Below are 17,972 nucleotides of genomic sequence, written 5' to 3'. Positions count from 1 at the left end.
TTATATGACAAGGAATAAGGGGTAATGAAGAATAGACTTAATCTGTACATGATAGCTGCCTATCGCGTTGATACGATGGACGTTTGGAAGGAGAAGAAGAGAAGAAGAAGAAGAAGGGCAAAAAACATCAACGTCAAGGCAAAATAGGTATCGAATGATCAATGTCAGAATGAAAGTGCTTCTCATAATACAACGAACTTGTATGGAATCCATCAATGGCAAGCGGCGGCAGGCAGGTCCATATCCAAAGAAAAAAGACAGAACAACAACAGGCACAAAAATTGAAATGAAGAGGGATATCAGAAAGGGGCGATTCTCGGCATGCATATCCATCATCAGCGTTACGAGTTGTGGCGGAAAGGAAAAGCGCGCACGTCATGCTTCAACACGAGTGTCAAACCTTCTATAGAAAGAGAAATCTCTGGAATCAAGGTGCGAATGACCTTGCTTAGAAGCAGTTCAGTGTGCTCTTCTTCTTTTTCTTGTTGAGCGCATTCATACGCTCCTCAAGCTGAGCTCGGGCGGCTTCAGCTTCCTTACGCGCACTGCGCTCTTCTTCCACGGCTTGAAGAGAAAGGCGCGCAGAGTTGCGTTCTTTCTTCAGACTGGAAAGCTCGTCCTCGAGCGCCCATGCCTTCTTTTTCCAGGTTTCGCAGTCGGTCTTGACTTTGTTGCTCTGAGTTTCAAGGTCACCAAGGGCTTCCTCGAGCGTAGCAGTCAATTGCTTCTCCGCGTACAAGTGCTTTTCAATAGTACGGATGCGAGCTTCCTGGTCTTCAACAAGCTGAGCGCTGACTAGTTCCTTGCTCGCGTGACGTGAGTTAGGTGGAGACACACTGCTCGTGCCATTGGTGGCAGACGCAATGGTCGGGAGGGGAGGCAGAGGAATAGCAGGAGGAGGTGATGGCAAGGACGCAGCTGATGCGCTCTTGCGCAGGTTGGAGGTGAGAGAACTACTGCGATCATGAGAGATATCACCTGTTCCGTTCTTCAGCTGGAGCTCAAGCTGCTCAATGCGAACGCGGTAGGTGTCAATGTCCTTTTCAAGAATAACGATCTTGGCTTTCGCGTCTTCCAGTGCTTGGTCGCGCTCCTGTTGAATGATGGATAGACGGTTGTGATGCTGATCGAAGCTCTTGGTCATCTGCTCTTCAAGTTCTTCGACCAGGCGAACGCTCTTCTCCTTCTCGGCCATGATCTCTTCCACAAGAGCTTCCTTCTTTTTCACTTGCTCGTCCTTTTGACGCAGGGTGTCCTCCAAAGTTGCAACTAGCAGTGCCAGTTCATTGACCTTGGCCTCTTGAGTGGCGTGCTTCTGGGTCAACTCGTCAATTGTTTCAGCCCGTTGCCGCAAGTGCTCGTTGCTGTCCATCAGCTCAGCGTACTTCTCAGAGAAGTGTTGCTTCTGCGCCAGCACATCTTGAATCTGGGTCGTGAGAGTCGCGCTGGTCACATCGGCGTTGAGCAATGATGAGACTGATTTGAGCAAGACGACCAGCTCATCTCGAGACTCAGCAATCTCTTGGTGCAGGAATGCCATAGACTTCTCATGCTCGGCGTCTTTGATGGCCTCGTCGGAAGTCCGTTCGGTCTGGATGGTAGCCCTGATCTGCTGCTCCAACTCTCTTAGCTCACGTTGATGAGAGTCTTCTAGAGAAGCAAGCTTGTCTTGTAGATCGGCAATGGTGGAGCGATGCGCATTGATTTCCTGCCTAAGCTCAGAAACACGAGCCTCGTCACCCCGCGCTTCGTGCTCGTTCATAGAAGTTCTCGTGCGTAATTTTTCTTGCAAATCAGCGTGGGATTTCTCCAGTGAGGTGATTGTGCTCATGTGAACCGATATGGTTCCCTGATGCTCCTCAATGTTTTTCTTGAGCCCATCAACGAGCTCTTGCTGCCTTTCACGCTCCATGTCGAGAGCTCGTGTGATGGCCTCGGAATCAGGAGCGGAATCAAGGGGGACAGATCGTTCGGAGCGCAGAGCTTCCACGATTGCCAGTGATGACTCTAACTCGCGGAGGGTAGTAGCGAGCTGATACTCAGAGGCTTGCAGAGACTCGAGAGCTGATTGGTGCTTGCCCCGCCACTCAGTCAACTCTCCCTCCAAGGCGTTGATCTTTTTGTCTTGCTCTTCAGCCCCGGCGTCTAGGGCCCGAGTAGCAACCTCCTGACTCTTGAGAAGGGCTTTGAGATTCTCAATCTCCGCCATAAGCTGCCTCTCTCGGGTCTCGTGAGCTTCGCAGAGCTCCTGAATCTGGTTCTCTTGGCTGACAACTTGGTCGCGCAATTGCGTTACAAGGGCCATGTCAACGGAAGAGGCCCCTTGCAGGCTTGAACGCTCGCGAGTGAGCCCGGAGATGATAGTTGACTTCATCTCCATCTCCTTCTTGACAGCCTGATTCTCCGCTTCTAGTGACTGTAAACGTTCCATACGAGAAGACAGCTCATGCATGGTCGCATCCAAATTGGCCTCGAAGTGCTGGTGAACTTCAGGTTTGCTAGAGAGCTCCTCTTGAGCAATAGTTCGGAGAGCAGTGAGCGAGCGATGGGCGCGATCGACACCGGATAGAAGGTTCTGGCTGGTCATGCGCCGAATCATCTTGAAACCGGGCGTGGTAGGAGGAGTAGATTTTTGGCGCTGAGCTTCCGCTTCCGCCTTTAGTTTCTCCACCAGAGCGAGGATTTCTTCATGTTCAATCTGCAATTCGGCGTACTTCTGAGTGATGCGGTCAGCATCAGCTTGGTGCTCGGCCAACGCCCTGCGAACTTTCTCGGCATCTTCCTTGCCAGTAGAAGGGACGACCGTAGAGCCGATTGCAGTTGCTGGAGTGTCCACGCCATCTTCATGCAGGTCCTCAGACAGCTCGCGCAAACGCGGCGACTCCGCGGCCGAGGACAATTCCGAAGAGAGCGACTGCGAGAATGAATGTTGTGCTCCAGACTTCGAGGTCGGAGCGGCGGTCTCGTCTAAAAAAGACAGTGGACGAGACATTTCATTTTGTACAAAAGGTGCAGGGTGACGAGACTCATCCGCCCTATGGCGTTGGATTTCTGCGAGTGCCTTCAAGGCTTCCTCGTACTTGGCCTCAAGCGATTCATACTCGCTGAGGGTATTTTCGTGGCTCAGGCGCAGTTCGAAAAGCTCCTGAGTCACAGTTTCGAGTTTGTCGACGACAAACTTGGACTGCGCAGGGCTGGCGATTGCCTCTTCCCCGGCCGCTTCAGTACGGCGCGCTTCAAGTTGGCTAGTCACGCTTTCCAGAACCTTGAGGTCCGCACCGGGCACCTCATGAACCTCACTCGCCGGTTTCACATCGCTCGACTCATCTTCTTCGTCGACTTCCGGAATAGGTTCGGCGAGGTCCTCGTCGGAATCTGGGATCGCAGTCTCTGAGGCTTCGTTCAAAACATCCAGAGACGGAGTGTGCTTGTGGTGAGCAACCTTAATCTGAGGAGAACTGTGAGGGGAATCCGTGTCATCGACCTGCACTTGCTCCTCGTTGTTCTTTTTCTCGTGTCTGGTGTCCAGGTCGTAAAGCAAGTTGTCCAGTGCACCAAGACCCCGTTGGCGTTGAATTACATGTTCCAAACGAATCACTTCACGCGTCATCAGTTCCATGTCTTGGTCCGCCTCGGCAAGACGGTCTTCCAGTGTGGAGATATATTCCTCACAGCCAGCTTCATTCTCGCGGGCACGACTAAGCTCCTTGCGAAGTTCGTCGACAATAGTGGCGTGCTTTTCCTCCCCAGTAGAAGCTCCGTCGAGCTTGGACTCAAGCTCATGCAGATAAGATTCGGTGCTCGCCTCGCGGTCCAGAAGCTTCTGGAGCCGAGACTGAAGCTGCGAATTCACCGTCTCGACGTACGTGCATTTGCTTTCACGCTCGAGAAGATCGCTTTCCGTTGAGGCCAACGAAGCACGGGTTTCGGAGAGAGACGACTCCAACGATTGGATGGTCTTCTCGTACTCGACGACAACCTGTTCAACAGATTCAGCAAATGATTTCGATCTCTGAATTCTCTCGATTGAGCTTTTGCCCAGATCGTCGGGTTGATTGTCGACTTCCGTCTTCGGTGTTGATTCATCAGCCAGCTGAGAGATAAGTTTGGTGTGGCGCTGGCTCAGGGCATTGTAACTCTCCTGTGCATCCAGGAGTTGGTTCTGGAGCTGAATGACTCGTTCGTTTTTGCGATGATCACCTCTTTCGGCGGATGCTGGTTCCCGTCGATCGGTGCTTTCGGAGTTACGAATCTGCTGACGGAGGAAAGCCACCTCGGCCTTCAAGCGGTCAATCAGAGCCTGCTTGTCACCCTCGTCTGCAATCTGCTGGATCCGAGGTTTGCTTTGAATGGCTCTCGCTCGCTGGGCGTATTGAACCGTGTTCAGCGTCTCACTGAGGTGGAACTCGGCCGGGGTCACACAAGCAATCATGTAGGTCAAGGCGTTGCCACCAAGCGAATCCTGCAGGAGTCGAGTGAGTTTCGAATCTCGGTATGATACGTGAGAGCCCGACTGCCGAGACGAGAGCTGTGAGATAACTTTGCCCAGGGCCGCAAGACCGGCGTTGATCGAGATTCCCTCCTTGGCTCGCTCGCCAGATGCACCCGTATTCTTCATACGTTCGCTTCCTGCCAGATCCACGAAATGGAGCTTGCTATCCACCATGACAGAGTCGCCGCCCGAGATGGAATCCACAGGCATCGACATGCGTTTTTCTTTCGGAGTCATGGGCTGTGTTGTGGTTTTCCTTTGAATGAGGTTCAGACTAAACACCGCATGGGAGCGAGATGATTTGGCGTTGATTGCGGTCGAGTCAGTTTGACGAATGGTCGATCCGTGGGTCAAGGCCCCGATCAGATCTTCGACGGAATTAATGTTGACCTGGTGAAGACCTGTCAGGAGAATGCGGCCTTTGGCGTCCTCGCGGATGGTCACCGCACTGCGATCTGACGCAGACACTGACTCGGGGAGCAGTAAATCGCGCAGTTGTTCATTATAAATCTAGACACAGGCCATTGTCAATTGGAGGATGCTTGAGATGGAGATATGATTTATGTGGTGGTGCGGTACCTCGACGTAAGTTGCCTTCAACTGCCAGTTCTTTTCCACGGCCGGTCGTGCGAAGCCTGAAGCCGAACTCATTGAGTAACGCTGCGGAGTACGAAGACCAGTCGAGTTGGAGCTGTTGCGTGAATGTTTTGGTCCATCGAGTTTTTCGAACAAGGCTTGCGCGGCGCGGGGGATAATACCTGTGTCGAGGTAAGGGGGGTTCGGTCAGCGGTTTTACTTGGCCTACTTATCTTTCCCTTTAGACACCACGGAAGCGACTCACCCATTGCCGATGGCATGCTCTGTTCACTGGGGCCTGCAGTGCCCATGGTGTAGGATTTACCAGCTCCCGATTGGCCATATGCCAAGATGGATACATTGTAGCCCTGCACAAAAGAGCTCACACTTTCACTGAGATATTCCCAGATCCCATCCTGCTCCACGGTCTCTGGAAAGACACGGTCGAAAACAAACAACTTGCGACCTTGAGGAACGTCGACTGCGACACTTGTAGGGCTGGTGACGTGAACCATAGGCCGCTGAAATCGTTGAGGGATCAACTCGTACCCAGGATCAGTCGGCTTGAGAGGCGGTCGCACTCGGACAGCTGCACCACATTTCTTCAGTCAGCAAATGTTCGCATGGATTGTCGTCATGCTGGCTCTCCGAAGGTGAACGCGCCGCTACCATAGCTCCACGTCGGGCGGAATTAAAGGATGTTGGAAGAAGTTGCCTCGTGTAATCAGAACATACCAACTTTGACAGCCGTCTTGCCATCCTCATCAGACGCGCGACTTCCCCCATTTCGACTACTCATGCTCAAGCGACTATTGCTGCGCGGCGTGCGCATCACCGCACTGATGGGCCGCGGGGTGGCCCCGGCTGGTGACGCTGGCGGTGAGACGGTCATTCTCCCCAGGAGAAACCACGCCTGGTGGAAAAAAGGAGATGGGCGAGAGCAGACGTCAGTGTAATGTGGGATGGAATGTTCGTCGGAAAGTTTAGAAGATAGTCGTCATCAGGGAGAGCGACGATAGGGAAATGTCTAAACTTCGTTGGGGGGGAACACGAATTAGTCCAGAACCGCAGCCCCTTAAATTTTGGGCGGCAAACAAGCCCACAGGGCATGAGCGAAAAAAAAACGGGCTAACAAAGGACAGGCGCGTATGTTGCGATGGTGTCGTACAAGCGTAGTATTGCCGTCGGTCTGCGCAGAGGTACTATAAATCAGATGGAATCGTATCTACTCAACGGTGGCGCACAACACAACATCTCAAGAATCGATCGAGGACCTCAGGATGAGTGTGGGTGTGTAGTGTGAATTGATGCCGCGATCATATCAATTGAGAGAATGGTTCGATCCGAGCATCCACAGGCCGTCTGGAGAAAAAACGACCGTGCACCGACTAACTCTGGGCGGATTAGCTTTATGGAGGTTGAAAGGGGGCAACAACGTCTAGACTGGGCAAGTCTGTACTGCCATCGACGAGAATTGTGGAGTCGAGCCAGCACCCAAAAGGGCCCCAAAAGACGGGCCACCACATTTGGGGGCCCATCGCGATTGGAAGACGGGGACAGCCCGTGTCGAGTGTTTGAGTGTTGACTCTGTCGAAGCCTGGAGAGGATGCTCTGATACACTGCAGGGAAGTGGTTCAGGTTTGCGCTTCATTCCGTGTGTGTTGTGAAGGCTGCAGAATGTAGAACAAGAGAGTGGTCACGTTGCCTGGAGTCTGGGGAAGAACGGAATGGAGACCAACTGGCAGACTATTTTCCTAGCGTAGCACACACTAACAGTAGCTAGTAATAACTGCTAAGGTACCTGACCTACCCTGGTACCACTACCTGCTAGGCTTGTACTACAAGTCAGTGGTCACAAGTAAAAGTATACACGCTTTTGGAGGGTTGTTTAGTACCTAGGCAGATGGCCTGTCATCGATCAATCCACCTCCAAATGTTTGCCTTTCTGATTACCCGTGGGCGCCCGGCTTTGGTTCAGGGGCAGACATCGGGTTGTCTTAACCTTAAACTCTCCAGAGAAGAAAAAAAAAAGTCCGAGAACGGCTAAGATTCCGTTACTGGATTAGCCAAACTCATATCCTATGCGCGCTTGAAATTGAGTTTTGCCTTTTCCTCACCACATATGTCTAGTACTGAAATTTCGACTGATCAAATCAGGCCCAATTATGATCGGTCGGCGATGAACAGTATGAACAGTATAAAGGGTGGAGAAAAGTATGAGCAATTGTCGACCATGTTGATCTAAAAGGCCGCAGGCGTGGCAGTGCTTTCTTTGGAAGCTACACTGTAGCATAGCATTAGCAGTAAATAAGTCCATGCCTCCGTGGTACCCACTCCGAGTCCGTTGTAATTTCGGATAAGTTGACCAAAGTACCTCTTGATGAGATACGGCTACAGCAGGGGGGCCAGCAGTATCGATGTGTGAGAGGGATGAGGAGTGAGACTGCTATGGGGGAGAGATTCTACCTAAGTTATAGACTGTGGTGAGCGGCAGAATCACATGTCATACAAACAGATTTGTTTAAAGCGATTAGAATATTAGGCGTAGCCTAGTGGATAGTCTAAACCAGAGTAAGGGATCTAAGATGGCTCCTTATATTGATAGAGACTAATCGCTAAGAGGTTCTAAGGGAGGCTGTATTCCGTAGTAGCCAAGTCCTACGGTACGGTAGGCCCCTACTACCACCTACGCAGTATGCACACGGCTTGGCCATGTGCGTAGTGCGGTTTAAGTCGGAACAGTATCTCATTCCTACATATACTCATCATGCCTTTTCTACAGCTCGTGCTCGCGACCGTCAACTGAGAGAGGTCCCTTCTTCACCATAATGGTGAGGACCTCGTACAGCACATCGGCGGCCGCCCTGTTTACGGAAAAGGTTAGTGCTGCTGACATGATGAAAGTGAAAGAACAGGACAACTTACATCGTGGACAGCTCCGCATTGGTATCATAAGCGGGAGCAACCTCGACAATATCCGCACCGATAAAGTTGAGTCCATCTAGACCGCGGATAATGGTTCGCAGCTCACGAGTCGACCATCCTCCAGTTTCGGGGGTGCCCGTGGCGGGTGCGACTATGAGTACCAACAAGGTTAGGTATGATCATTGAAAAAGAAAATAGCAGGGCAAAATGGAACTTACAAGCGGGGTCAAGGGTGTCAATGTCAATAGACAGATACACTGGGTTCTCCGTGCCAACACGGTCCCGGATCTTCTTAATGATGCCATCAGTGCCAATGGTGTCGATTTCACGGGCTTCCACAATTTCAAAGCCGCAGTATCCGTCATTCTCATAGTCTGATGGCCCAGAGAGCGTAGTACGGATACCAGCATGGATGTTGGTGTCATTCTTGAGCAGACCCTCCATCGCGGCATGATAGAAGTAAGTGCCGTGGTTGATGGCGGCCACTTGACTCGGTGAACCGCCGAACACCTTGGGCTTCCAAGTGTCCCTGAGCGGCTTGTCAGTTTTGGAGGACGAAAAAGTCTCCCAGATTTAGAAAACTCACAAATGACTATCAAAGTGAATCACGGTAACGGGTCCATAGGCTTTGTTGATACTGCGCAGCAATGGCAGCGTGATTGTGTGGTCGCCCCCAAGAGTGATCACACGGGGCAAAGTCTTGCCAGCTCGAGAGAGACCTGGCTTATGAGCATTTGTGAAAGGCTTTCGCATGAGCACACTGTTATGCCCTTCCTCGATTTGTTTAATTGCCCAGGCATTGTCGTAGCTAAGTCACGGAAGTTATCGTGTCAGTCGCGCAATAGACAGTGTCTGTTCTGCTTAGGATTGATCACATACGAGGTCACTGGGACATCCCCACAGTCCAGGATCTTCAGGTCGCTGACGAAGGGATTTGCTTCCAGAGGAACATTGTACCCGCCGCTGTTGCACTGAGCTTAGTTCCCCGATCAAGACTTTTTCTTTGACGGCGTGACCTACTACAAGTTGAGTCGCCGCGAGCCCTGGCGGATACCACTCGGTCCGAAACGAGCACCGGGTCTGTATGAAGTACCCGTGTCGAAGGGAGCACCGAGGAACGCGATATCGTAGCTCTCATCTTCACTGGAAAGACAGGGGAAGTAGGGGAGACGACCAAAGGTGGAAATGCCCGAGAAGACGGAATCGGCCTGGATGTTCCGAGTACATTGTTAGTTGCGATATTCGATGGAAACTCGGCCGTCTGTGAAAGATTCGTTCACGACCAAGATCATATCGCGAGAGAAGACTCACCTGAGTGCCGCCATCTCCAGGAAGTGTGTTATACCACAGACTCTTATGAGGACCCGACATGGGGACCTGCCCATGATCGCCATGTGCAGCTGAAAGTGTGGAAAGCGCAAGAAGCGCAAGATAGTTGCTGATCATGGTGAGAATCAAATCAGTCAAGGGCGCTTTTTGCCGAAGATGAAGGGTTTTCAATTGAATGCAGTTCAGAACTTCTTGGGAAGAGAGCGACCACGCCTCAATTATATGTCCAGAACTGGTCAACTGGAACCAGATAGACACTCGATTCTTCCCTGTGGGTGGAGATTCACCGTTTGCACAAACGCAGGACCAGGTCTTTTGGAGTCAAGTTGTTCCTATTCTTCTCCAGTCTGCTAGACTCGATGAGCGCTTCCGTGTCTTTCAAGGCCCGGTCTCCTTCCGTTGCCCTTTTTGAGAAGTTGCTCTGTCAATCTATGTCGCTCAAAGTTGAAGACTGACGTCGTTCGAGGCTGTACAGTACGATAACCTTATCCGACCACGGATTGATCGATTAGCAGCTTATCAACATCATCATATTGCTCTCTATCTGCCTTCCGAATCGGGAGGAGCAACCACATAGCATATTGCGGGGAACGAGGGGCAATTCAAAATATCTGGAGAAGCTAAGCCAATTGAGAATCGAAGGCAACATCTCATCGACCAAAATGGAAGTCCGGAGGAGACCATCTTCAGCAGGAACCCGGGAGAGTATACAGAAGATAAGACGTTGGAAGAGGGAAAAGTCCCGGAGGTGGAAACCCGTCAGTTAGGGCTGACTGTTTGAGACGCTTATCGCCGACTCGTTATTGGCGTTCACCCCCATGCAGGCCAGCGCCGACAACGGAGTTGGCACAGATCCCGTTCTGGCCGGCAACGTCAAGCTTTTGTTGTGCTAGACAATGCCGATTATCGTCGGCATGATCGTCAATGATCATCCTTGAAGTAGAGTTGATGACTTGTGTTTGAAATGGGAGCTGGTGGACGGGAAATCCAGGGTGGCAAACCTGCGATTGAGTCGGGTTGTTTGAGGATTTTTATCGCAAAGCTACTATTCGTTTACTGGACAAGGTTCCTTACTAGCGCGGAAGGCACACCTGTGAGGTTAAGCATTTGAATCATTTACTTGCTGATAAGCCTCAGTAGATCATACTCACTCACCCTTGAAGGCGTTTACGTCGGTAGTGAACAAGTGCAACCGAAGAGATAGTATGATTGTGAATATAGAAGTTGTGTCTTCCGCTCGATGAGAGAGTTGAATGAATTTCAAAAATTTTACCCTATCGACCATAGATTTAGTGAGCGCTGGCACGGTCTATGCACTCTTGTATCAAACTTATACTTGAGTATCAAAGTCCCATTGTCGGGAACAAGATCAACCGGAGATTGGCCCAGCCAGCTAGCAACTAAAGCAACAAACCATACACACTATGGCGGACAACAAGGAGCTCGAGAAAACGGCGACAGCCCCGAATATTTGTGCACCAATCGACCAGATTGACAACGATATGGTTCATGAAGGCGTCACACACATTGCGTCTGAACCCAGAGACAGGTCTGAAGGGGCCAAAGTCCATCCCCAACCGACTACCGATCCATTAGATCCGCTCAACTGGTCAAAATTCCAGAAGCATGTCATCTTGGGGATTGTGATGTTGAAGTAAGTAGTGGTATCCCACAGCTTGGCGAGGAAACGCACAAAGGCACTGTCAGACTAAGCCTTGCAATCATTCCGCAGATATTTTCTCTTCACTTACCTCACAACGACTACCGTCCCATCATTTACCGCGATTCAAGATCAATATCAGATAAGCTATAACCAAGTCAACTGGACGGTTGCCGTGCCTGCTCTTGGGCTTTCAGTCGGTCCATTAATCTGGTCCTCGCTCAGCGACATCTATGGTCGCCGCTTGATTTTCCTGATCGGAACACTTGTTGCATTGGCCTCGACAGTCGGGGCCGCCGTGGCCGATAGCTATGCTGGATACATGGCAGCTCGTTTTTTTCAAGGCTTTGGTGTCAGCCCAGCTGCGACAGTGGGCATGGCTGTTGGTAAGCTCCATGAATAAACGAAGAAATCGCGACACACATAATAACGCTCTCCTAGTAAACGATCTCTTCTTTGACTACGAGCGAGGGCAAAAGCTGGGATTGTGGGTTTTGGCAATCGACTCTGGACTACTCCTTGGCCCTACCTGTAAGGACTTATCTGATCCCGCTGACTGGAATTCCAAGTGCTAACGTCTCATTCAATGGCTAAGTTGGTGGCTTCCTTGACCTGGTCAGCCCAGCGTGGATCAATTGGTTCAATGCAATCTTATTCGCTCTTCTCCTGGTCTTAGAATTGTTCTTCATGCCAGAGACACTGTATCCTCGACAGACCATGCTCCTTCGATGCAATAGCACAATTGTGGGACAGGATGGAGTTGAAGTTAGCGAGAAGACCGCATATGGAAACACAGACACCGCGAGGCAAAGCAACATGGTATCACTGGAAGTGAGCATGCGCAGAACCAAAAGCCTGCCTTTTATCAACCTGCGCCCTGTGCCCGGAGTCCGTCATCCAAAGCCCTGGGATTCGATTATCCGATTCTTCATCACTTTCCGATTCCCAACTGTCTCGATTGCTGTGATCGGATACTGTTTCCTTTGGTACTGGTGGGTTTTGAGTGTGATCACCATGGTTCCTGCTGCCTACCCGAACTATGAACCTTTAATTCAAGGGCTGCTATTTTTGGGACTTTTTCTGGGCACCGTTCTGTCAGAAATCTTCTGTTCTGGAAGATTGAGTGATCTCATTGTTCGGAAATTGTCCAAAAAGCAAGGCAATGTTCGTGTTGCTGAAATGCGATTGTGGCTAGCTTACCCTGCGATCATTGTCACTGCAGGTATGTTGACAGAAAATTTGGCGTTGTCGTGGTTCGAGAACCCAAACTGACTTGTAGCGCAGTTGGCTTGATTCTGTGGGGAGTCAGTATTGACAAAAATTACCACTGGATGGTGGGACAGGTCGCATTCTTCCTCTGTACGTCCCAGGCGTCTATGAAAGTCCCTATTCTACGTTGTGGGATACTTGAACTAATGAGATGACAGTTGCGGCTGGTATTCAGATCGGAAACACGGTGACGAGCAGTTACATCGTGGATAGTTACCCACTGCAATCGATGAGTGTGGTCACCTTCTATTCTGTCTTTCTCAATTTGAGCGCCTTTATCAACCCTGTGAGTCAAGTTGCGCAAACACAATGGTATGCGTATCAAGGCAATTGCTGATCCAAGATGCCAGTTCTTCATTGCGCCATGGCAAGCATCTGATGGCTGGACGTGGACATTCACCACGCAAGGCTTGATTGTTCTTGTCGGAGGCTTCCTTGTTTTTGGTGCTCTGCATAAGTTCGGGGGAATCATGAGGGGCAAGGCAGCGCAGCCCTCCTGGGTAAACCCCGAATATGACAGTATTCTACAAGTTTCGGCAGTATAGATCAGATGCTCCGAATACCCCACTAAGAAGATCATCGAATACCAATTATAATATCCTTCTTGATCAAAATGCTGCGAAGTTCTACCAGGGTCTAGAACATATCATTTTGAAAAGCTTATGAACTATTTCGTTACCTAATATGTGAATGGGTAGGCGGTTATTTGGTCAACAGAAACCAAAGCAATTCAAGCGCTACCGCATCAGCTAGAGGGATCACAATCCAACAAGAAATAGATCGGCAAAATGCTTCAGTTGATCTAGGCTCTGGGAGTAGGTGTTGCATCATTGTGCAATCTTGTCTCACACGTTCGCTGAGAGCGTGATCAACAGACCGTATATTTTTTCCATTATCTGATCAGAACCGGATTCAAAGCGACCTGATCGGCCTTCATTCCCTATCTCTACCTATTGATACCAGCAAATAAGCGACGAGAGCTCGCTCTATCAACCTTCCCAATCGAGACAATGTCTGGAGAAGTTTGAGCCCCGCCTTCCCCGTACTTTGTTAGATAACGGGATCTCCAATGCTCTGCATTGAGCGATATGGAAAGGTTTCTAATAACCAAGTCATAGATAAGAGAGTTCTGATCGACCGATATTGCTATCAGAGAGACAGCGATATCGCCAAACAAGTTGCAGATGCGCTTGTTGAACCTGAACTCCGTCCCTTCCGTGCCACTTTGCCGCCATGTTTGCGGTCTCCACTATATCGGAGGCTTCTATCGTTCATACTATATCCGATTCTCTTGCATAGAGCATTTGTACCAAAGTGAGATGAACCTGTATATGGCTAAGATATCCTTTCAATTCAGCTACTATGGCTTGCCTTTCCAGTCTTTAATCCCATCGATTCCATCATCCCAGTGTGCCCGCATCAAATTGAAAACAACTGGCGTCATTCAAGTCTGCACGACGTCTTCATTGTCTCTCAATTGCTCTCTTTAAATTATCAGAAGTTGCACGACATGCCCTATTCACCCAGAACCTCCCAACGGGCCTTGTCCGATGCTCAAACTGATGTTTATGACCCTGAAAGAACACCCCCCAACGAGTATACTTCACTCCTACCAAAGCCACTCCCAGATCCCGAGGACTTCAATCCTTCAGACGACTACACCCGTGCCGCACTCGACGATGATCACCAACCAATACGCCTAAGGCGACTGCTGACCGAATTCTGGACTCTCACCAAAAACTCGGTCCCCGTCATCTTAGCCTACACCTTACAAATGAGCCTGCAGACGGCCACCGTGGTAATCATCGGACATTCGTCACCCATGAATCTCGCCGTCAGCGCCTTCGCCATGATGTTCGCGCTCGTCACGGGATGGATGATCGCGCTTGGCGGCACAACGGCGCTGGATACACTTGCTTCGTCGAGCTATACAGGAAGTGGGAATAAGCATGATTTGGGTATTCTGCTCCAACGGGCATTCTTGGTTCTCGGTCTTTTGTACATTCCTGTTGCTGTGCTTTGGATATGCTCGAATTCAGTCTTTCAAGCGCTTGGCCAGGACCCGGAATTGTCTTATCAAACGTCTCGTTTCTTGACGGCGCTTGTTCCCGGTGGTCTGGGTTACATCTATTTTGAGACGATGAAGAAGTTTCTTCAAGCTCAAGGTACGTTTCCGCGTTTACAGTCACTCTAGTCGTTTAGCAGAGTGGAGACAGCGCTAATATCTCCATGGCTTCTCTCTAGGGATCATGAGAGCCGGGACCTATGTTCTCATGATAACATCTCCACTCAACGCCGGTCTATGCTACTGCTTATGTTATACCTTCAATCTCGGAATCATGGCCGGTCCAATTGCCGCAGGCATCTCATATTGGCTTTCCTTCTTCCTTCTAGTCTTATATGCCCGTTTCATCGCCGGGTCTGAATGCTGGGGCGGATGGTCAAAAAAGGCCTTTGAGAACCTGGGAAGTTTTGCGAAACTCGCCATTCTGGGTTTCTTCCACGTCGGCACAGAGTGGTGGGCTTTTGAGATTGTTGCGCTCGTCGCAGGCCGTCTTGGAACAATTCCACTCGCAGCGCAGAGCGTGATCATGACGGCAGATGGTATCCTCAACACCATCCCGTTTGGCTTGGGAGTCGCCACCTCGTCGCGGTTGGGCAATCAGCTCGGTCTACGCAATGCAAAGGGGGCTTCGGTGACTGCTCATTCATCGGCTGTCTTGTCCATCCTGTATGCCACCCTGGTATTGACCGTCTTGATGGGGACCCGCAATCATTTTGCGAAGATCTTCAACAATGATCCACGCGTTGTTGAGTTGGTGGCGGAGATCATGCCGTTTGTTGCACTTTTTCAGATCGCGGACGGACTGAATGGGAGTTGTGGTGGTAGTCTCCGAGGTATGGGGCGACAGCATCTCGGAGCCGCTGTGAATATTGTCAGTTACTACTGCTTTGCCTTGCCGCTTGGGATCTATCTGGCGTTCCATGGCTGGGGATTGAAAGGACTCTGGGTCGGGCAGTGTGTTGCATTATACTGTGCCGGCACTTTAGAATGGCTTCTAGTTGCGTTGACTCAGTGGGAGAAGCAGGTTGAGATTGCTTTCAGCAGGATGGATCCGGGAAACTAAGGAGAACAGACACGAATACAAAGATGCATTGGATACCAATAGACAAAACGGGTACCAGGGCTCTTGTTTAAAGCTAAAAAGCAAGGAACGAGCCCCAAGCCCTACTCAAGCTTCCAGCCCTTTTCCTCTCTCATCCTAGCATACCAATCCCTCACATATTCCTTTCCTGCATGAGGTCCGTATAACTCCCCCTCCCACTGCGGCACAGGCGGTGGCAGGCCTGTTTATGCGAGACAAGACTTTCGTAGTTCATCAATGCTTCCGCCACGCTCGTCAACAGAGATTTCGCCCAGTTGAGCCCTGTCCTGATGCATTTGCGCACGCGATTCTTCGGTCAAAGTCTGATTCGCGGTGAAATCGCTGTTCGCTACAACACCGTACCCTTCTCGGGCACCGTCAGCGGTTACAAGTTTGCGATGTACCTCCAGAGCAACCTTCCCAGCAGGGCATGTCAAGGGATCTCCCAGGCCGCCTCCATCCCATGTCACCCACTCCAGTAAATCGTCAACGTCGACACGAATGTGGTCGCGCTTGGAGGGCAAAGCTTCCAAAGGCGGATTCTTCACAGACTTGGAATACCGATACAGAACTTTGCATGACCGTTGGCCCGGCTTTCCGCCCTTTCTGTCCCACGGCTTTGTGAACCAGCAATCATCGTGAAGGCTGAAATCGCCGCGACACAGGGACCGATACAGTGTCCGCTGCGCATTTCCGCTATCGGCGGTCTACCAAAGCGTTTCATTCGTCTCGATGGAGGGTTCGGCGAAGCGAGGGATTCTTCCAGAGATCTGGTTCCATTACTCGCTGAATGATGAACCCGAGCTTATTGAATGGAGAACGACATATATAGTATACACTGCCCCCATCTGAGCTCGCAGCAGAAAAGACACACGGATCTAACAATGACCCAAACTGGCAGAGACTGCTAATGGTCTGACTGTGAAACTCTGACTGTGAAAAGGCGAAAATTCATGCTCAATGGATGTCTCTCAGAGATGTACCCGTGACTTGGGTCTAGTAGATCCTGGCCAGGAGGGGTAAATGAGAAGCCAAAGAAGGAGCACCTGCTGACAGGAACAACTTGATTAGGAGCCTGAGATATCCCCAAAGTCAAACCGAAACTCGTCTTCCTTCATGAGGTCGTCGCAGTATGCAAGAGGTATTTGTGAAACATGTATAACACCGCATAATTGTACAAAAGTCAAAATCTATGCAAATGATCACAAGGAACGAATCTGTAGAGCGTCCTGGGCTCTTGGACAATGGGTCGAGTTGTCCGCTTCTAGAACATGTTACCAGTCACGGAAGGAGTCGCGACCTGCGATACACTGGGGATATCAACGCCCTTGAGGTAATTCTCATACTCTCCAATCTGCTTGCCACCCTGGATCCATCGCTCGCGATAAGCATCACGTCGCTGTTGAGCGAGCTCATTGAGAGCAGGCCAATAGATCGAGTGATCATATTGGAATTCAAGCTCGCCGCCTACCGGTTTCATGAGCTGGCTAGGGGGAACATGCGTGCGCAAGTCTTCATTGAACTTCAGTTTTTCCCGGGTGTTGGGATCAATGAACGGTGTGATCAACTTGAAGAAACCCCAGATGAGGAAGGGCACTGGGAAAGATCGGCCGAGTCAGTTGGACAGAACAAACCACGCAAAGAATGAATATTTCAACTCACCATTGATCACCAGAGCACGACCCAGTCGCTCGGGGTAGTGATTTTGCAAAATGTCCAGGGTCTGCTTGGCCTGGCCCACAGAGGCGTTTTCGCCAGACTTGGTCTCCTTGAAATTGACGAGGAGGGCCAATGTCTCTTGATCGGGACCCATGAGATCAATCACACGTTCCAACATAAAGACCAAATGCTGAATCTGACGATCACTCCTCTCGGTGTTCTGGTTGGAAGGCAAAAGATACAAGCATGGACGTGCATGGACGTCGTATCCCATAATCACTTGCTTGCCAGTCTCGTTTTCAATCGAGATATAATCAGGTGTCAGCTTGTCCAGGCCATACTCGCGGCGCCAAGTCAAGGTCTTTTGTAGTCGAGTTTCCGCCTCGAAAGAATTCCATTTGGTAGCACGAAGATATCGAAGAATGCATTCACGCGTCAACCACATTCGCTCGTCATCGGTGATGGGCTCTGTGGGAGCATTCTTCTCAGCCTTGATGGGCACAGTGGTCCATGAAGAGACCGTTTTTAAAACGGTCTCGTACTTGGCCTGCTGATCTGGAGTCAAGGCTGGAGGTGGCTGAGGTTTGGCATCGTCGGCCGGATGAATGAGAGGTTTTTGTACAACGCCAGGGGCGGTGGCCACAGGCGAAGCGGCAGTCTTTTCACCTGCTAAAGAGTCTTTGGCAGCCATTGCTCAGTGAAAGCTCTTAATGATCTTCCAAGGATTCACCACGAAGCTTTCCGCAAATTTCAGACTATGTGAGTGGGTTTGCAGAGTCCAACACCGCCCGACTACAATGATGAGACCTTGGGGTGTACCCGACTGTCTAAACACAAAAAGATGGTTGAGTCGGGTTAGTCCCCTGGCAGCCTCCTCAGTGGAGCTCCACCAAGTGGAAAAAGTGACTAATGCGTG

General features: G+C 50.5%; 6 protein-coding genes across 6 annotated transcripts; 2 read left to right on the top strand and 4 right to left on the bottom strand.

Annotated features, from left to right (window-relative positions):
* Nucleotides 1-448: 448 nt before the first annotated feature.
* On the bottom strand, nt 449-5,960 carry N7539_003974 (uncharacterized protein; the record flags this gene model as incomplete). The annotated part of the gene is made up of 4 exons (XM_056933576.1): nt 449-5,002; nt 5,072-5,250; nt 5,334-5,657; nt 5,804-5,960. The coding sequence occupies 4 exons, from the start codon at nt 5,958-5,960 to the stop codon at nt 449-451; spliced, it is 5,214 nt and encodes a 1,737-aa protein (XP_056791117.1).
* A 1,884-nt stretch (nt 5,961-7,844) lies between these two features.
* Nucleotides 7,845-9,439, bottom strand: N7539_003973 (agmatinase; the record flags this gene model as incomplete). Its single annotated transcript, XM_056933575.1, has 7 exons — nt 7,845-7,932; nt 7,994-8,144; nt 8,212-8,522; nt 8,580-8,801; nt 8,873-8,956; nt 9,014-9,201; nt 9,305-9,439. The coding sequence occupies 7 exons, from the start codon at nt 9,437-9,439 to the stop codon at nt 7,845-7,847; spliced, it is 1,179 nt and encodes a 392-aa protein (XP_056791116.1).
* A 1,307-nt stretch (nt 9,440-10,746) lies between these two features.
* Nucleotides 10,747-12,796, top strand: N7539_003972 (uncharacterized protein; the record flags this gene model as incomplete). The annotated part of the gene is made up of 7 exons (XM_056933574.1): nt 10,747-10,976; nt 11,055-11,368; nt 11,424-11,513; nt 11,578-12,204; nt 12,267-12,341; nt 12,410-12,537; nt 12,602-12,796. 7 exons carry the CDS (start codon nt 10,747-10,749, stop codon nt 12,794-12,796), a joined length of 1,659 nt encoding a protein of 552 aa, XP_056791115.1.
* A 965-nt stretch (nt 12,797-13,761) lies between these two features.
* Nucleotides 13,762-15,379, top strand: N7539_003971 (MATE family efflux transporter; the record flags this gene model as incomplete). Its single annotated transcript, XM_056933573.1, has 2 exons — nt 13,762-14,416; nt 14,496-15,379. The coding sequence occupies 2 exons, from the start codon at nt 13,762-13,764 to the stop codon at nt 15,377-15,379; spliced, it is 1,539 nt and encodes a 512-aa protein (XP_056791114.1).
* Nucleotides 15,380-15,603: 224 nt separating this feature from the next.
* On the bottom strand, nt 15,604-16,034 carry N7539_003970 (uncharacterized protein; the record flags this gene model as incomplete). Its single annotated transcript, XM_056933572.1, has 2 exons — nt 15,604-15,923; nt 15,950-16,034. The coding sequence occupies 2 exons, from the start codon at nt 16,032-16,034 to the stop codon at nt 15,604-15,606; spliced, it is 405 nt and encodes a 134-aa protein (XP_056791113.1).
* A 627-nt stretch (nt 16,035-16,661) lies between these two features.
* On the bottom strand, nt 16,662-17,747 carry N7539_003969 (CRAL/TRIO domain protein; the record flags this gene model as incomplete). Its single annotated transcript, XM_056933571.1, has 2 exons — nt 16,662-16,993; nt 17,060-17,747. 2 exons carry the CDS (start codon nt 17,745-17,747, stop codon nt 16,662-16,664), a joined length of 1,020 nt encoding a protein of 339 aa, XP_056791112.1.
* Between the last annotated feature and the right edge of the window lie 225 nt (nt 17,748-17,972).

Source organism: Penicillium diatomitis (assembly GCF_028827545.1).
Source record: "Penicillium diatomitis strain IBT 30728 chromosome Unknown utg000004l_segment0_segment0, whole genome shotgun sequence".
Taxonomy (NCBI): Eukaryota; Fungi; Ascomycota; class Eurotiomycetes; order Eurotiales; family Aspergillaceae; genus Penicillium; species Penicillium diatomitis.
The sequence above is the reverse complement of the archived record's forward strand: the minus strand, read 5'-3'. Positions and strand labels throughout refer to the sequence as shown.